General features: G+C 37.1%; 1 protein-coding gene across 1 annotated transcript in view; it reads right to left on the bottom strand.

Moving 5' to 3' along the window:
- Positions 1 to 18334, bottom strand: part of KDM5B (lysine demethylase 5B) — an 88600-nt gene that overhangs the window by 42332 nt on the left and 27934 nt on the right. Inside the window, exons 2-8 of the mRNA XM_004375280.3 lie at positions 18132 to 18209; positions 16325 to 16447; positions 15420 to 15590; positions 9582 to 9716; positions 6361 to 6457; positions 4988 to 5097; positions 3477 to 3635 (exon numbers count right to left, since the gene is read on the bottom strand). Coding sequence (XP_004375337.1) covers positions 3477 to 3635; positions 4988 to 5097; positions 6361 to 6457; positions 9582 to 9716; positions 15420 to 15590; positions 16325 to 16447; positions 18132 to 18209 — 873 coding nt within the window. The remainder of the gene's footprint in view (positions 1 to 3476; positions 3636 to 4987; positions 5098 to 6360; positions 6458 to 9581; positions 9717 to 15419; positions 15591 to 16324; positions 16448 to 18131; positions 18210 to 18334) is intronic.

Here is an 18334-nt window from a genome sequence, read left to right as displayed (position 1 = left end):
CTGCTTGAATGACTGCCTCTTGGTCTATGCACAGGTCTTACATGAGCATAATCAAGTGTTCTAGAATTCCAATTCTTTACAATGTTATCCATAATTTGCTATGATCCACACAGTCAACTGCCTTTGCATAGTCAATAAAATACAGGTCAACATCTTTCTTGTATTCTCTACTTTCAACCAGGATCCATCTGACATGAGAAATGATATCCCTCCTTCCACATCCTCTTCTGAATCCTGCTTGAATTTCTGGCAGTCCCCTGTCCATATACTGCTGCAATCGTTTTTGAATGATCTTCAGCAAAATTTTACTTGTGTATGATATTAATGATACTATTTGATAATTTCTGCATTCTGTTGGATCACCTTTCTATGGAATGGGCACAAACATGTATCTCTTCCAGTCAGCTGGCCAGGAAGCTGTCTTCTGAATTTCTTGGCATAGATGAGTGAGCACTTCTAGCGTTGCATCCGTTTGATGAAACATCTCAATTGGTATACTGTCAATTCCGGGAACCATGTTTTTTGCCAATGCCTGCAGTACAGCTTGGATTTCTTACTTCAGTATCACTGGTTCTTGATCATATGCTACCCTCCTGAAATCACTGAACATTGATCAATTCTTTTTGGTACAGTGACTCTATGTATTCCTTCCATCTTCTTTCGATGCTTCCTGCATCATTCAATATTTTGCCCATAGAAGCCTTCAAAACTACAACTCAAGGCCTGGATTTTCAGTTCTTTCAGCTTGAGAAATGCCCAGCATGTTCTTCCCTTTTGGTTTTCTTTTGTTTTAATTGTACTTTAGATGAAGGTTTACAAAACAAACTAGCTTATCATTAAACAATTAGTACACATATTATTTTGTAAGACTGGCTACCAATCCCACGACATGTCATTCTCCCCTTCTCGACTTCCTTATTACCACCAGCTTTCCTATCTCCTCCAGTCCTCTGGTCCTTGTCCCTGGGCTGGTGTGCCCCCCAGTCTCTTTTTATTTTATGGGCGGGCCTGTCTAATCTTTGGCTGAAGGCGAACCTGAGGATTGACTTCATTACTGAGCTAAAAGGGTGTCTGGGGGCTCCCTTTTGGTTTTCTAACTCCAGGTCCTTGCACATTTCATTGTAATTCTTCATCTTCTCAAGCCACCCATTGAAATCCTCCGTTCAGCTCTTTTACTTCACCATTTCTTCCAGTCTCTTGAATAGAGAGCAAGTTTCAAAGTCTCACCTGACATCCATTTTGGCTTTTCTTTCGTCCCTGTCTTTTTAATGACCTTTTGCTTTCTTCATAGATGATGTCCTTGATTTCTTCCCACAACTCATCTGGTCTTCAGTCATTAGTGTTCAATGCATCAAATCTATTCTTGAGATGGTCTCTAAATTCAGATAAGATATACTCAAAGTCATACTTTGGCTCTTGTGGCCTTGTTCTAATTTTCTTCAATTTAAACTTGCACTTGCACATGAGCAATGGTAGATCTGTTCCACAGTCCCTGGCCTTGTTCTGGGTGATGGTATTGAGCTTCTCTATCATCTCTTTCCACAGATGTAGTCAGTTTGATTCCTGTGTATTCCATCCAGCAAGGTGCAAGTATATATTTGCCATTTATGTTGTTGGAAAAAAAAAGTATTTGCAATGAATAAGTCATTGGTCTCACAAAATACTATCATGCAATCTCGACTAAATCGAGATGTGTTATCTCCAATCTCCATCAACAGGAGGGAATGACTTAGGAAATAATATTGGAGTCATTATTCCCTATCCTTGAGCACAGAGAATGTGACCCAGCTGGAGCTGGAGCTGGACGCACAAGGACACATCAACTGGGCCCTGAGATATAAAGATAATAGCTATAACAAACTTGGAAAATATCTTTTAGGGAACTTTTCACATAAACTAATCAAATAGAACACAAAAGACTTTCCACTCTTATCTTTTCCTATTAGCATTTAGTGAGTAGAAAATTTGTTGGACCAACAAAGACTGTCCTGTCATTACTGTATCAATGATTTTAACAATTCAAAATGTGGGATCACAGTTTCTAGCCTTTCTGTGAAAAGGCGAAGTTTTCAATGCTTTTGCCCATTTGTTAACATACACTGGTCATTCTGTAACAGTCCTTGGACTTGGGCAGACACAGCTGTGGCAGCATGCTTGTCTGTTTTCCCATTCTTGCCTATTCTGTAATATTCTTAGGACTCGGACAGACACGACTCTAGCAGCATGCTTGTCCTTTTTCCCACTTTTGTCTATTCTGTAATTCCCTTGGACTTGGGCAGACATGGCTCTGGCAGCATGCTTGCCAGCTTCCCACTTTTGCCTTTTTGAATATATGCTGAATAAAATTTTTTTTGCTTTACTTAAAAAAAAAAAATTCTATCATGCAATCTCAGGCATTGTTTCTATCACCAAGGCTATATTTTCCAACTATCAATCCTTTTTGTTTCCAACTTTTCTCGTTCCAATCACCAGTAATTATCAATGCATCTTGACTGCATGTTTGATCATTTTCAGACGGCAGAAGTTGGTAAAAATCTTCTATTTCTCCATCTTTGCTATTAGTGGTTGGTGCGTAAATGTGAATAAATAGCCATATTAACTGGTCTTCCTAGCAGACGTATGGGTATTATCCTATCACTGACAGTGTTGTACTTCAGGGTAGATCTCAAAATGCTCTTTTTGACAATGAATGTGACGCCATTCCCTTCAATTTGTTATTCCTAGCATCGTAGTCCATATGATTGTCTGACTCAAAATGACCAATACCAGCCCATTTCAGCTAATGCCTAGCGTATCGGTCTTTATGAGTTCCATTTCATTTTTGATAACTTCCAATTTTCCTACATTCATACTTTGTACAATGCATGTTCTGATTATTAATGGACGTCTCTAGCCGTTTCTTCTCATTTTGAGTCGTGCCACATCAGCAAATGAATGTCTCGAAAGCTTTACTCCATCCACATCATTTAGGTTGACTCTACTTTGATGAGCCAGCTCTTTCCCAGTCATCTTTTGAGTGCCTCCCAACCTGAGCAGCTCATCTTCTGGGCCCATATCAGACAATGTTCTCCTGCTATATAAAAGGTTTTCACTGGTCTTTTTTTTTTTCTTTAGAGGTAGATAGCCACATCCTTCTTCCTGGTCTGTCTTAGTCTGGAAGCTCCGCTAAAACATGGATGATCCTGCTGGTATTTGAAATACTGATGGCATAGCTTCCAGCATCACAGTAACACACAAGCCACCACAGTATGACAAACTGACAGATGAGTGGTGGTTATGCATTCTGAAATGATCTCTATTTTTTAAGTCATTCAGTGGTTTCTTAGAGTTTCTGCAAAGAACACATAATGACTTTTACAATTTAAAAAAAAACAATGTAGCTATGATAGTTTATCCATTCCAAATCTAAAACCAAAAGGCAAAGAACAAATGTTGCAAAAGAAATTTTCTAATCTACCTCTGCCATTAATTCTTACCTGAGCCAAACACTTAGGACATCTCCAGTCTCCCTTGGGAACATCATGGAGAGGCGGGATCAAGCAAAAGGTATGGTAACTGTCATCACAGCCATCACACAAGAGAAGACGATCCTCATCATTGCCACTACCACACAAAAGGCAGACATAAAGATCCACCTGTAGTGATGAAAATATGTACAGAAAAAGGGGACATGAGTTACTGCCTGATGTTATGAAGTTCTAAGAATGAAAGGAATCGATAGTCTCTCCACTATGATTTAAACAAAAATGTTCACCTTCTCTAAGGGATATTTCACAATACTTCAAACATCCCCAATTCTCAAGTGTTATCTCTTAGCTTTCTCAATTGTGTGTTTAAAGTTTGTTATTTAAATACCTAGTTTTCAGTAGCTTAGAGAAAGATAGTCTTGAAGAAAAATATGATGTTAGGTAATAAATTATCAGCCTAACTGGAGAGTAAGTTCTGCTCTCCGGCAGCAGATAATGGGTGCTGCCACTGCCCTGACTCGACCTGAGCAGAGGCTATTGTGGCCACAACACAGCATACAGCTCACACTACACCAACCAGTCGCACCAAAAACCTCATATAAAATGATTCAGGAAAAAAAACCACCAACCTAACCAAAAAATAGAATTTATAGAGGAAAAATTCAATTTTAAAATGGTTAAAAGAAAAAGTGTTTTAACTAATCACATTAAATACCACTTTAAATTCTAATTAAGGATTCATGTTTCAGAAGTTCCCCAAACCACCAGTGACAAAACATCATTATCATCTAATAATGCAAAGCTCAGAATTCAACTAAACAGGGATTCTGACTTTTTCAGTCTATTACAGTAAATAAGAGAATGGGCTCTGCTAGGTTTTTGATAGGATTTTTTGGGGGTAGTGATGGGAAGGGAGGTGATATGCATGGAGAGAACATTCTTGACTAATAATTTCAAATTCCAAGATAAAAAGCAATGCTGTCAGGCAACTCACTGGGCCTCAGAACAGGGTAGGGAAAAAAAGCAGCCTGATCCTCTATAATGATCTCAAGCTTTACTTTGAAGTTTCTAATAGTAAACAGCTCCTTACCCTCTATCTCCACCATGTCCTCCCCTACACCAGCCTACTTTACTCCTCCCTTCCTTCTTCTGGAAAATTGGAAAATACCAATAAAACTTATCCTTGATTTTCGATCTAGCTTTCAGTTCATTTAAATGTGGGCTAGTGATTTGTCAGCAATTCTATGTATTAATCCAGCTCATTATTTTTCACTGCTAAACTAAATATACTCCAGAAAAATGGCTGTCAGTCCCTCCCATGTGTTGTTATCATCCTAATAATGCATGTATTTCCTAATTTATAAAGTGACACTATAAGCTGACTTATCTCTTTCTTGTCAGATACTAAGCTAGCTAATCATCCTAAGACACAAAATATAAACTTAGGGATAACAGAGCTTTAAAAAAAGGAGAGAAGGGAAGGGAAACAGGAGTAAAGGAAAAAAAAGATGTCAACTCACAGCATTGGTGGTTTTTTTAGATCGACTCTTGGGCTTTTCCTTCTCACTTTCTACAATATACTCTTTCTTCTCAATAGGTTCTTGCTTGATGTTGCTCTTCATTTCTTTCTCTGTAGGAGGCAATCCAAAGTTAGCTCTTTGTGCTTCTTCCCTCACTTCACAAACCCCCTCTGCCCCCACCAAAGCACACACTAAACACAAACATAATTTCATGTTTCTTTTCATATTAGCAGCAACAGCACCCAGTGTTACTATTTTCAAGGGCTCTGTGCTCATTACTTAATGATATAAGACAAACTTTCAAGCCATTTATATTTCAAGATGTGGAAGAGAGAAGAGTATAAGGTTGGTACTGCGGGAGATCTTGCTCAGGTTTCTCTGCTTTCAAAATAAGAACTAAAGATATAGCCTTCTTAACAGCCAACACATAGAATATATTAATGAAAGCAAGTTCCTCTTGATCATGACTGTGAAAGACTGACAACTCATCAACTACACCTCCCTCCACATTACACACTATCTCCCCTCATTACACACTATCCCCCCCGCCCCAGGATCTAAGATTACTTATCTCCCCAACTTTCAGGCTCAAAACTGAGAATTCTGGCTGAAACACAGTACCTAAGACCTAATGTACATTAACCCAGAAATGAATATAAAACTGGCTATCAATTACTGAACTATCATGTGAAATGCACTATCCTAAATGTTTTACATGAATTATTTAACCCTTCACAACAAAACCATTTCAAAGATTAAAAAAAAAAAAAAAAAACAAATTAAAAGAAGTCAAAGAAACATTTCTAAGGTCATACAACTAGTTAATGGTTGAGCCAGGATTCAGATTCAGGTCTGTACTTTTACTAATCTATCTACTTTCCACAACATGGTGGTACCTTTCTACCAACCCACTAATCCCTAAGAAGAGTCAATTTTAATAACTTCTTGATTTTTACGTGCCTGTCAATATACGATTTCCCTTGAGAGGCCTAAGCCTGCCTGTCAGTGACTTAAATCAAGAGACAGCCAGGCAAACAACTATTAACTAAAATTCAGTTTGGAAAAGTATGTCTGCTTGCCTTGCCTTTTCACAAATCATTTCTTTTCAATGAATGCTACTGAACCAAACTTCAAAGTTGTAACTAGCTGCAGTTGAGAAACTCAACTACCTTCTGGGTACGCATATAATTCATCTGTTTATCTTTCCCACTGGTTAGTTAATTATGACAGATGTTGATATATTAAGACTTGATTTCTCAAAACCCAACCTAGTGGTTAGTATGGAATTGTTGCTCTAATGTTTACTTAATTAATAAACGAACAATCGTTTTTCACTTTTTACTTCTTTCCTATTCATGGATAAATTACCTTACCATTTTCACATTTTAGAGTTGGACAACCCATTCGACGTCTCAGATTATGCGTTTTGGCTTCTGGTGTCTCTTCTGGTTCAACTTTAATATTCATGGCCTAAAAATAATTTTATATACATTAATATTTCCTTTCAAAAGAAAGAAATCACTTATAAAAATCTAACTGGAATCTCTAGGTAACTAATTACACTCTTACAAGTTATATCTATTAATAACCCATCATCCCTTGCCACTGAGTGGATTCCGAGTCACAGCGACCCTGTAGGACAGAGTAGAATGCCCCAAAGGACTTCCATGACTGTAATCTTGACAGAAGCAGACTGCCACATCTTTCTCCATGGAACAGCTGGTGGGTTCAAAGCACCGACCTTTCAGTTAGCAGCTGAGCACTTTAACCACTGCACTAGCAGGTTTCCCTGTCTCTATTAATAGGGCATTCAAATAGGGCATTCTTTTTTTTTTTATTGTACTTTAGATGAAAGTTTACAGAACAAACCAGCTTCTCATTAAACAGTTAGCACACATATTGTTTTATGATGGTGGTTAACAACACCACAACATGTCAACACTCTCCCTTCTCGACCTCGGGTCCCCTATTACCAGCTTTCCTGTCCCCTCCTACATTCTAGTCCTTGCCCCTGGGCTGGTGTGCCCCTTTAGTCTCGTTTTGTTTTATGGGCCTGTCTAATCTTTGGATGAAGGGTGAACCTCAGGAGTGACTTCATTACTGAGCTAAAAGGGTGTCTGAGGGCCATATTCTCGGGATTTCTCCAGTCTCTGTCTGGTCAGTAAAGTCTGGTCTTTTATTCTGAGTTAGAATTTTGTTCTACATTTTTCTCCAGCTCTGTCTGGAACCCTCTATTGTGATCCCTGTCAGAGCAGTTAGTGGTGGTAGCCAGGCATCTTCTACTTGTGCTGGACACAGTCTGGTGGAGTTTGTGGCACTTGTGGTCCATTGGCCCTTTGGAATAATCTCTCCCTGCATCTTTAGTTTTCTTCATTCTCCCTTGCTCCTGAAGGGGTGAGACCAGTGGAGTATCTTAGATGGCCGCTCACAAGCTTTTAAGACCCCAGACGTTACTCACCAAAGTATAATGTGTAGAACACTTTCTTTATAAACTATTTTATGCCAGTTGAGCTAGATGTTCCCGAGACCATGGTTCTCACAGTCCCCAGCCCAGTAATTCGATCCCTCAGGGAGTTTGGATGTGTCTATGAAGCTTCCATGACCCTGCCTTGTACAACTTGTGCTGGCTTCCCAGTATTGTGTACCGTCTTACCCTTCACCAAAGTTACCACTTATTTATTGTCTTCAAATAGGGCATTCTTGCTCTTAGAATAACTATATTTAAGGAATGGATGAAGATCTTAGAAGTTACAAGAATATTCTCCACTTTAATATGTCAAAAAATAAGGAAAAAAAAGAACTGAAATAAATAAATAAGGAAAAGCCAAAGGATCAGGAAAAAAATTACGAGAAGTGTTACTACACAAACTGGGAACAACTCTTATCTTCCTCCTAGAAGCTTCTCAGTTCTTGTCTACTCATCTTATGCTTATTCAGTCATCATTAAGCCAGATTCTAAAATATCATAATCTTATTAGCTTACAGGAGTTTGCTGCCATCCTCCAAGGTCTGCAATATTTATGGAAAAATTCTGCTTCCACAATAATTTTCTATTAATCTTTTTCATAAATCATTATTATAGACTACTTTTCTAACATTGCTGAACTATAACTAGGACTTCCGCCTCACTGAAGGTATATAAGCCAGTCTCAGTTTGCTTTGTTTCTTGAAGTGTTGATACTTATTGGTAAAGCAAATAAACAGTTTTGTGGTCTTGTAACACTAAAGTGTTTGTGGAACTATATTACTTTTGCCTGTGTTCATTCATACATACTGAGGATGTCCACTGCTGAAAGATTTCTTCCAGAGGTATCATTACCACTATTGTCATCAAAAAAAAAAGAAAAAAAAAAAAAAAAAACCCAAACCCACTGTCATCGAGTCAATTACGACTCATAGCAGCCCTATAGGACAGAGCAGAACTGCTCCATAGGGTTTCCAAGGAGTGGCTGGTGGATTTGAACTACTGACCTTTTGGTTAACAGCCTGAGCTCTTAACCACTACACCACCAGGCAGACAATAATCTAGGCATTCACAGCACTAGGGCATGTTTCACACATACATTTAAAGATCAAGAATATGCTGAAACTAGAACTGACTGATTCTTTGATTAATGAACTTTAAGCATGCATATGGGCTTCAAATAAACTTATTTTCCTGTTCTAAGACAGTCTCCTTCATTCAAAAAAAGGGAGTCACTAAACTTTTTCTTATCTCCAACTTACCTAAGTGAAAAACAATTTTCTTATCTATCCATTTCCTCAAAAAACAGAATGTCTGATATTTTCATCTTTACCAATAATTGTTAAATAGCCAGAGACTGATTTAAAAGACTAATTAATGCAATATGAGACTTTCAAGCTCTAAACTGTTCCCTATACATTATCCTTGGGCCCTAAAACTCACATGCCCATCAGGCTAGGCAGGAATCCAAAATCTGTATGGGAAATAAGGTAACTGGGGAAATACTCTTCTCCCTTTCCCAGGAGAAACTTCTCAGAGCTGAAAAATCTCAAAGCAAACTACCTTTCTTTTCAGTCTTTCACCTCCTCCTAAATTTTCCCTCATGTTTTACTTTCATCTTATTTATTCAATGTCCCTGTGCTGCTCAATTCCTCTGTCTCAGTATAAATATTTGCCACTGATTCCATAGTTCTTTTTCAAGAAGTCTGAGAAAAACAGCTTCCACTATCTTCTAACCTCTGTTAAAAAATTGTTCTTTCAGCAAAAATCTCCATATCGTCACATCTCCTAGCCTTCATCTCCAATAAACACAACCTGACTTTGTAAGGATTAATTGGGCAACCCAAATACCATCACAAAGAACTCCGATTCTTCCTAAGGCTCTGATCATTAACAATTAAGCAGCTGTCTGCCCAGGCAACATAAACACAGAAAGAGTTCTTCAATTTTGTACCCCTTTGAAGGCACAATTCTCCCAAGTGCAAAAGTTAACATGCACACAGCATCCCTTCATAAGGTTAACAAGGATCAAAACTATGAACAGCATACACCTGACAGAAATCTGGTGTCAGAGATATTAGTGCTAGGGTCTCAGAATTCTGTCTGATAACTTCATCATGAGGCTCTCACCTCTGCTCTCATGCGTTTTGCTCTTCGGGCTGGGGGGCATGTTTCCAAGGGCTGTACCAGCTGCCTCTGGGGAATATCATGGGGCTTGTATTCCTTGTCCTTTGTGTCTGTGGTCAGGTTTGGCTTCTGCAGACACTAGAAATAAAACAGAATTGTACTGATTAATTTCCCCCTTTCTTATTCCTAAGAGAATTTCATTCAATTTTTACAAGACACATTTTAAAATTATTTACATAGAAAACATAGTATGTCTCCATTATTTAAAATCTAAATAAACACAAAAACAAGTATTTTATACACACACACACACACAGAGATTTTTATATAAGTAAAATGTTGTTGCGGTTAGGTGCTGGCTGATTCTGACTCACAGCGACCCCATGTGACAGAGTAGAACTGCCCCCATAGGGTTTTCTAGGCTGTAATCTTTATGGAAGCAGATTGCCAGGTCTTTCTGCCATGGAGCCGCTGGGTGGGTTTGAACCGCCAAACTTCTGGTTAGCAGTTAATTTTTTTTTAATGGGTAAATTGTGCTGCTTCATCATCAGCAATTCATTTATTTGCTGAGGTCACCAGGTTACAACAGGCCACAGCAGGCTCAGGGAACTCCCAATAAGCCAGATGCAATTATCTGTACTTGCAATTATCAATTAACCGAAGGCCCAAATAGCTACAAAGGTTCTTTAAAGTCTCCATATTAGGAATATTTTCACTGGGGGAGGAAAAGCAATTGGAGTAATAAAACAGGAAATGTAATAGGTTTTTTAGATTTTATAATCCTATAGTTTTAGACATATACTTAGCAATGTTCTGTCCACTAAAGATATCTTCTTAACTGAGAAAACAGGTCATTTGACTAAAGTATTCTCCCTTACTAGGGCTTCCAGTTACTTTAGCATACTCTTACGAAGTCTAACTCACAAGGCAAAGATTAATAGGGAGCCCACGGCAATAACTTTTAGTTCTGATCAGGAAGCTGTCTCTTCCTGCTTTGTTTTTTTCTTTTTAGTCTGATTCTAAACTGGCTGGAAGAGTGTACTTAATGCCAATACAATAAAATACAATGACAACAAAATATTACCAGTGAACCTAATATTAATTTCAAGTAAGCACTACTCTTTCATAAGGGAACACACAAACATCACAAGAAGCATAATATATATAAAAACAGGTCTCAAATTTAACCATCTGGGGGGGTTAGATCACCTATACTTGGAATGAGATACACTGAAAGAAGAATCTTCCAGAACTACTGGCACTATTATCACCATTACTATCATACTGTCTCACTAACAAGATTGGCCCTTCCCCATAAAATCTGCAGAAAGAAACCAGGGAATTGGGGGGGTGGGGGACACAAAATAAAGCATAGAGCAACCAACTGACAAAATCTTATTTCTAACACTTAAGAAATACAATATACTATAAAGAATACTGATTCAGATTACTTGATACTCTCAGCAAGTAATGAATTTACCATTAGTACAACCATCTATAAATATTCAGTATTCTGTTCATTCTAATTAAATCTCTATTTTGATCTGATCTGGAAAAGCTAACTATTATATCCATAATTCTGTGGGCAAAACAGGTCCTTTCAGGCTGATAAAAATTTTACTTAACCTTAGAAAAGGTGACCACACACTACATATGGCCCATGTAAGTACTAGGTCTTATATCAGTCAACTCAAACCACAATTTTAAGTAAAACTGATATGACAAGATATGACAAAAATTTAGCATTTGAGAAATCCTAAACATTACTGATTATGAGAAGCCTGGGAAAAGCTATGAGACAGAATAAACACCAATAAAAACTCAGCAAAACTGAAATACATTTTTTTATTAGTATGGGACACTACCCTCAATTCTGTAACTAGTCTTCAACTGTACATATTAATTTTCTATTGGAGACCAAAAAGTATGTGCGACTGAGGAAATACTAATTGAGTTGAATCAATTTTATTAAGTTGATGGTCAGAAATTCAGATACCATACACGTGTGGTCTCTATCCCCCACTAGTCTTAGGAAGTTCGATAAGGTTTTTGGAAACCAAAAGTAAAAAACTCAGCTTTTTAGAATATATATGAAGAGCTCTGTTATTTTGCTTCAAACTACAATTTAAAAAGCACACCTCATGAGTTTGTTTTACATCTAATGTTATCACATGCAGACTCTACTTTTAATCCTTACTTGAGAAATTGGGATTTGGAGGTGATTAGTATCATCACGTACCATCCTACTGAGATAGAGCAATCCCTTAAGACATTTAGAAAACAGGGTAATGCCAAGACTGAGGCCTCTGTTCCATTTTACAGTACATCACCACTCAACTTACCCTAAACTCTAGTTCATCCTTTTGCAATAATGTCTTCATTGTGTACACCACTTTTTTAAATTATGTTTTTCAACTTCTCCTTTCCCTAAGTATTATTTTCAAAAATCAAAAACAGGCACAAAGATTTACAGACTAAGAATTCTCATCAGAGTATAAGAGAATAAAAAATTGGAAGCATCGAAATATTACAAAGCATCTTTTTTCTTACAATAAAGCCATAAAAGTAGAAATCAGTAACAGAAAAAGCAAGGAAAAATATCAAACACATGGAAACTGAACAACACCTTGCTCAAAAACTACTGGGTTATAGAAGAAATTAAGCACGGAATAAAGAAATTCATAGAATCAAATGAGAATGAAAACACATCCTACCAGAACTTTTGGGACACAGCAAAAGCCGTGCTCACAGGTCAACTTACAGCAATAAATGCACACATCCAAAAAGAAGAAAGGGCCAAAATCAAAACATTAACCCTACAACTCCAACAAATAGAAAGAGAGCAGCAAAAGAAGCCCTAGGGCAGCAGAAGAAAGCAAATAATAAAAAACAGAGCAGAATTAAATGAAACAGAAAATAGAAAAACAATTGAAAGAGTTAACAAGACCAAAAGCTGGTTCTTTGAAAAGATCGATAAAATCGATAAACCATTGGCCAAACAGACAAAAGAAAAACAGGAGAAGAAGCAAAAAACCTGAATAAGAAATGAGATGGGCGATATCACAACAGACTCAACTGAAATCAAAAGTATCATAATAGGATACTATGGAAAATTGTACTCTAACAAATCTGAAAACCTAGACGAAATGGACAAATTTCTAGAAACTCACTACCTACCTAAACTAACACAGAGGCAGAACAACTAAATAAAGCTTTAACAAAAGAAGACATTGAAAGGTAATTAAAAGACTCCTAACACCAACAACAAAAAAAGCCCTAGCCTGGACGGTTTCACTGGACAAATCTGACAAACTTTCAGAGAAGAGTTAACACCACTACTACTAAAGGTATTTCAGAGCATAGAAAAGGATGGAATACTCCCCAACTCGTTCTGTGAAGCCAGCATAACCCTGATACCAAAACCAGGTAAAGACACCACAAAAAAGGAAAATTACAGACCAATATCCCTCATGAACATTGATGCAAAAATCCTCAACAAAATTCTAGCCAACAGAATTCAGCAATATATCAAAAACATGATTCACCATGATTAAGTGGGATTTATACCAGGTACGCAGGGATGGTTCAACATTAGAAAAACAATCAATATAATCCATCACATAAATAAAACGAAAGAACCACATGATCTTATCAATTGATGCAGAAAAGGCATTTGACAAAGTCCGACATCCATTCATGATAAAAACTGTCAGGAAAATAGGAATAGAAGGGAAATCCTCAACATAATTAAGAGTATTTATACAAAAAACTGGAGCTGATCTAAATGCCCAATAGGAAAAAACAAGTCAAGGTCTGGCCATAAAAATGAAATGCCACAGTCATTAAAAACCACGTCTTCAAAAACATTCAGTGACATGGCAAATGCTCATGATATGTAAAGTAGAAAAAAAGCAGGACCCAAATACTGTATATGAAGACAACACTCCCAATTTTGTAGGAAATATATTTGTGTGTGTGTATATATATAAATATATATATATAAACAGCCTTGAAAAAAATAACAGGTGGTAGGATTAGGAGTGATTTTATCTTCCTCATACTGTCCTGTGTTTTTAACCTTTCTACAATGAACATGCATCAGTGCTTAGAACCCATCTGGCACATAGTAGGCATCTCAATAAATGTTTATCTGTGTTATAGATGTTCATAAAAGGGTATCTTTAAATACCTATTCCTTTCAGACTGCTTTAACTGTATAAATGCTTAAGAGCTTTCAAACTATGAAACTACACTACCTCTCTAAGTATATAAATCAGATGTTTCTAAAATGTTACAACCCATAAAGCAGATAGACTCACTATTATTCACTGTAACTTCCACACTGAGATGGAAAGACTTCAAGAAGAAAAAATTTATTGTGGGCAACTATATCTAGATCTGTCTATAAAACAGAGACATAAAGGTTCCACATGCCAAGGGTCTAAGTAATTTCATCCATGTGCCCAACCATACTAAATATTCACACAATGTACATATTAAAACAACAACAACTTTCTGATTATCCGACTGGCCACCTTTATCTAGGCTAAAAGAAAACTCACCTGGAATAAAGGGAGAGAGGGAAGAAAAACACAATGCTATGAAAACTTACACAATTCAAGCATTACAGGTGGTATAATTATAACATTGTTATTGGGTGCCAGAGAGTCAATCTGAACTCATAGTGACCCCATGTGACAGAGCAGAACTGCCCCAGAGTTTTCTAGGCTGTCATCTTTAGGGAAGCAGATTGCCGGGTCTTTCTCCTTCGGAGCCACTGGGTAGATTCAAACCACCAAACTTCTGGTTAACAGATGCACACTAAACTGTTGTGCTACCAGGGCTCCTTATCTATAGTATTAGGACAGGGTTTTCATTAGTGGCTTACCCTCTGAAACTATATTATATTAGTGGCTTACCCTCTGAAACTATATTATTATCTTCCTACCTCTCTACAACACCGTAACAGTTTTTCAAATTAGAGAGATCACTGCTCCAGTCTTAGAATAACTCAAAGGGTATACATGGATTATGAGACTTCTCTTTCTACCAGAGCCTTGAAATAAGTGGGAAATTTTTATAGTATTTTATTTTAATTAGAACAAGTTTTGATCTAAATCATTTGACAAATAAACACCATTTTTGTAAGGAAACAAAAATGGTTCAACAGAAACTACTGGAAAAGGGACTCATTAGCTATACAGAATTATTAAATTCCCTATCCTTTACCAATATCAACATTCTATGTGAAAATCTCCTTGGAGATCTCAGCTGACAAAAGAGAACAGGCAGGCAAGTTATTTCACATGTTGTATGTACCTTCCTGTGAAACGAGCCCTGGTGGCGCACTGGTTAAGTGCTCGGCTGCTAACCAAAAAGGTGAGAGGTTTGAAGCCACCAGCTGCTCCATGGGAGAAAGATGTGACAATCTGCTTCCCTAAAGATTACAGTCTTGGAAACCCTATAGGGTAGTTCCACTTTGTCTTACAGAATCACCATGGGTTGGAATCGACTTACTGGCAGGCACCCAACGACACCACCTTTACGTGATAACCAGGAATACACTTTAAATAGGGGTTGAACGCAAAAATATAAGCCATAACAAGTAGACAGTAGTTAGCAGCAGAAAAATATTCCCTCTACAACTTTATTCACTCCAAAAACAAACTTTTAAATATGACTGCTCTCAAAACAGGAAAAAACACTGGAGGAAGAATCCACAAAACAAGTTCTTCTAAACAATGTCTTGCAAACATAATCAAGACCTTTTCACTTCCCCAAAAGATCATGTACCCACATAAGCCGTGAAATGCAATCGGTTAAGGCAGCCCCAATACTTACCCTCAAACTGTCTCCAGACAGGAATAAATTGTAGGGATTGAGTATTCGCTCATAATGCCCTCTGATGTGTGAGCCCACAGCTTTGCCAGGAGCAAACCCCATCCTGGTGGCAATTTTGGTCCATTTCCTATCCTTGCAAACCACTGCAAAGCCACCTTCTTCTGCAACTAACTGTTAAATGAAGTAACAAAAGAGATTAGAAACACCTCATGCCTAAGTATGACTCCAAGAACAAATGTTCTTGGCCATGGCTATTCAAGGTTGAAAATCTTTTCAAAATACATTTCCCGGCTCAAAAGAAAAAGAAGTTATTATACATGCACTACTAATTTTAAGCTAGAAAATTAAAACATCTTTTTACAATGCAGTCCTCAAATATTTTGTCCCCAAAAGAGCTACTTCTCACTTCCCCAAATCAGTCAAGATTTTCAAGGAGGAAGAAATAAGTGAACAATTAAACTTCTAATAAAGAAAATTGTACTTGGTCATAATCTGTGACCCTTAAAATCTCCATAAACTAAGGAGCAGGAAGCATGCTTTGGTGGAAAGAATGTAGGCTTTAGAGTTAAGGGAAGTTGATATTCAATTGTGACTCAGCCTTTTTAGCTTGCCCATGTTTCTTAATCTCTCTTGAGCCTCAGTTTCCTTATCTGTAATAAAGTGGAAGGGGATAACCTCAGCAAGATTATTGTGAAGTTTAAAAATGATAAAAAGCAGGTGGCAGCAAGATATTCTGTAAGATAAGGCTTCCAGTCCTGACAAATAGATCCTGAGCTTCACCATTCACTAAGTGGAGAAAGTCACTTTACATGTTTAAAATAAAAGCTAAGCTTCCTTAAAGACAAAGAAGATCAAATTAACTTTGTCAGGAAGATTATTAAATGAGATGATCATTAGCCCTTTACCTTATTAAGCTGAAACAAGTCCAAGATCTTCCTCTCCACATGTGGAATTTTCAGAGTACTTCCCTGTAACTCCCAATACTTTGCAATCTGGTCCAAGAAATTCAATTTTACACGAGTTTGAGCCTGAATGACAAAGAATTAAATTTCAACCTCACAGAGCTTATTTTAAGGAGTGTTGGTGGCACAGTGGTTAAAATGCTCAGCTGCTAACCAGAAGGTCGGCAGTTCAAACCCACCAGTTGCTCTACAGGAGAAAGATGTGGCAGTCTGCTTCCGTAAAGACTACAGCCTTGGAAGCCCTATGGGGCAGTTCTACTCTGTCCTATAGGGTCGCTGAGTTGGAGCTGGAATCGACTCGACGGCAGTGGGTTTGGGTTTAGCTTATTTTACAGCTAAAACTCCTGCCTATTACCTGTCCACGTGGCATTTTCATGTTCAGAATATTTAAGTATAATACTACTTCTGAATTCAACAGAGAATAACTATTTATATGTGTATGTAAATTATATTTATTTATCTACCTATACATATTTATACATTAAATCAACAAAAATTTAATTCTACTTCATCATATGCCATTCAGTAAACCATCTCATAACGTCAGCTGGCATTCTGAAAGGCACTTCACTTAAAAAGCAGCAGAATTTCATGTTATTGGTTAAAATTATATGATAAGACAGCTTCTATATGCCCAGCTTGATCTTTTTAGATTTGTGTTAAGGCCTGTTCTCTGCAAACACAATCTGAAAACAAATTTACAAAAGTGATTTTATTATCAATTTTAATAAGTCCTGATATTTTAAAGATAACAAAACCAGGGTCATTTAAAAAATTATCTTTTCTTTCCCCTCCTTACAAAAATACGTCAGACAATCAATGTTCAGATGTTCCCAAACACACCCCAAGACTCAAGTTAGCACCCACCTCCTATCTTTCAAGCTTATCAACAAAAACTGTCCATTTTTAACCTGCTTAAAGCTTACATTAGATGCTACCACAGAATTCCATTTAAGTTAAAAATATTTGGTTAAGCATTTTAAAAAAATGGTTTAATACTAAAATAAGATTTGCAAACTATTAATATAAACAGCTTGCTTCTATCAAATATTAATTATCAATATTCCAAGTCTTATCCACCCCACACTTTAGACTTCCAGTGGCTTCCGGTCTGGCTCAGTCTTTAAAATTTACGTATGTAAAATCTGCGAAAGATGGAACCTGCATAAGACAGAAACCTGTTGGAGAAGGAAAACTCAATTATTTTCCACTAACAGTGCTAGAAAAGTGGTAAGACTGCACACTGTCAAAGGCAGAAAATTTGCAAGACCCAGAAAAACAAAGCAGTCCCATCGAGTTCCAGCTCTCACAGGTTTCACTGTACTATAAACATTTGTTCTCTAGAAACCCCCTGTATTCTCCCCCATCCCTCCTTGGGAAACTAAAATGTATTATTAAATCTAAGTGAAGTTATGTATTTGGAATGAAATTAGCTGGAGAACTGTTCTCCATTAGGTAGTTTTCAAAGTAGATTTCATTCAAAACCTAAATCCTAGCGGTTGTCACCTAAAACTAAAGGGATTTAAATACAATAATAAAGCAAAACACAATGATAGACAAAAATCAGTGATTTTAATGAAATTAAAATTGCTAAAAGGCCTTATTGCCATTTGTTTTACTACGAATATCAACCATTAGCCATATTTCTACATAAAACAGCTTCTCTAAAATCACCAGATTGGTATCAAAGCCTCTTCAAAGACAGCCCATCCGGAATACAGACAACTAGAACAGCAGGTTAGGACATTACCTCCAATTCATTCAGCCTCTGGATACGTGGGGTAAAATGAAGCTTATCAACATCACATGCAAATGGTGGCTGCCAATCCTAGAGGAGAAGCAAAGGCTTTATTATTACACTTTACTGGTATTTTAAATACTGTCTTAGAATTCAAACCCAGGTTAAGTAAAATACATGTTATATCTAACCAGTTAAACCAAATAGAATATAGG

This window comes from Trichechus manatus, unplaced genomic scaffold (assembly GCF_000243295.1).
Source record: "Trichechus manatus latirostris isolate Lorelei unplaced genomic scaffold, TriManLat1.0 scaffold00035, whole genome shotgun sequence".
Classification (NCBI taxonomy): Eukaryota; Metazoa; Chordata; class Mammalia; order Sirenia; family Trichechidae; genus Trichechus; species Trichechus manatus.
This window is presented reverse-complemented; position numbering and strand designations above follow the sequence as displayed.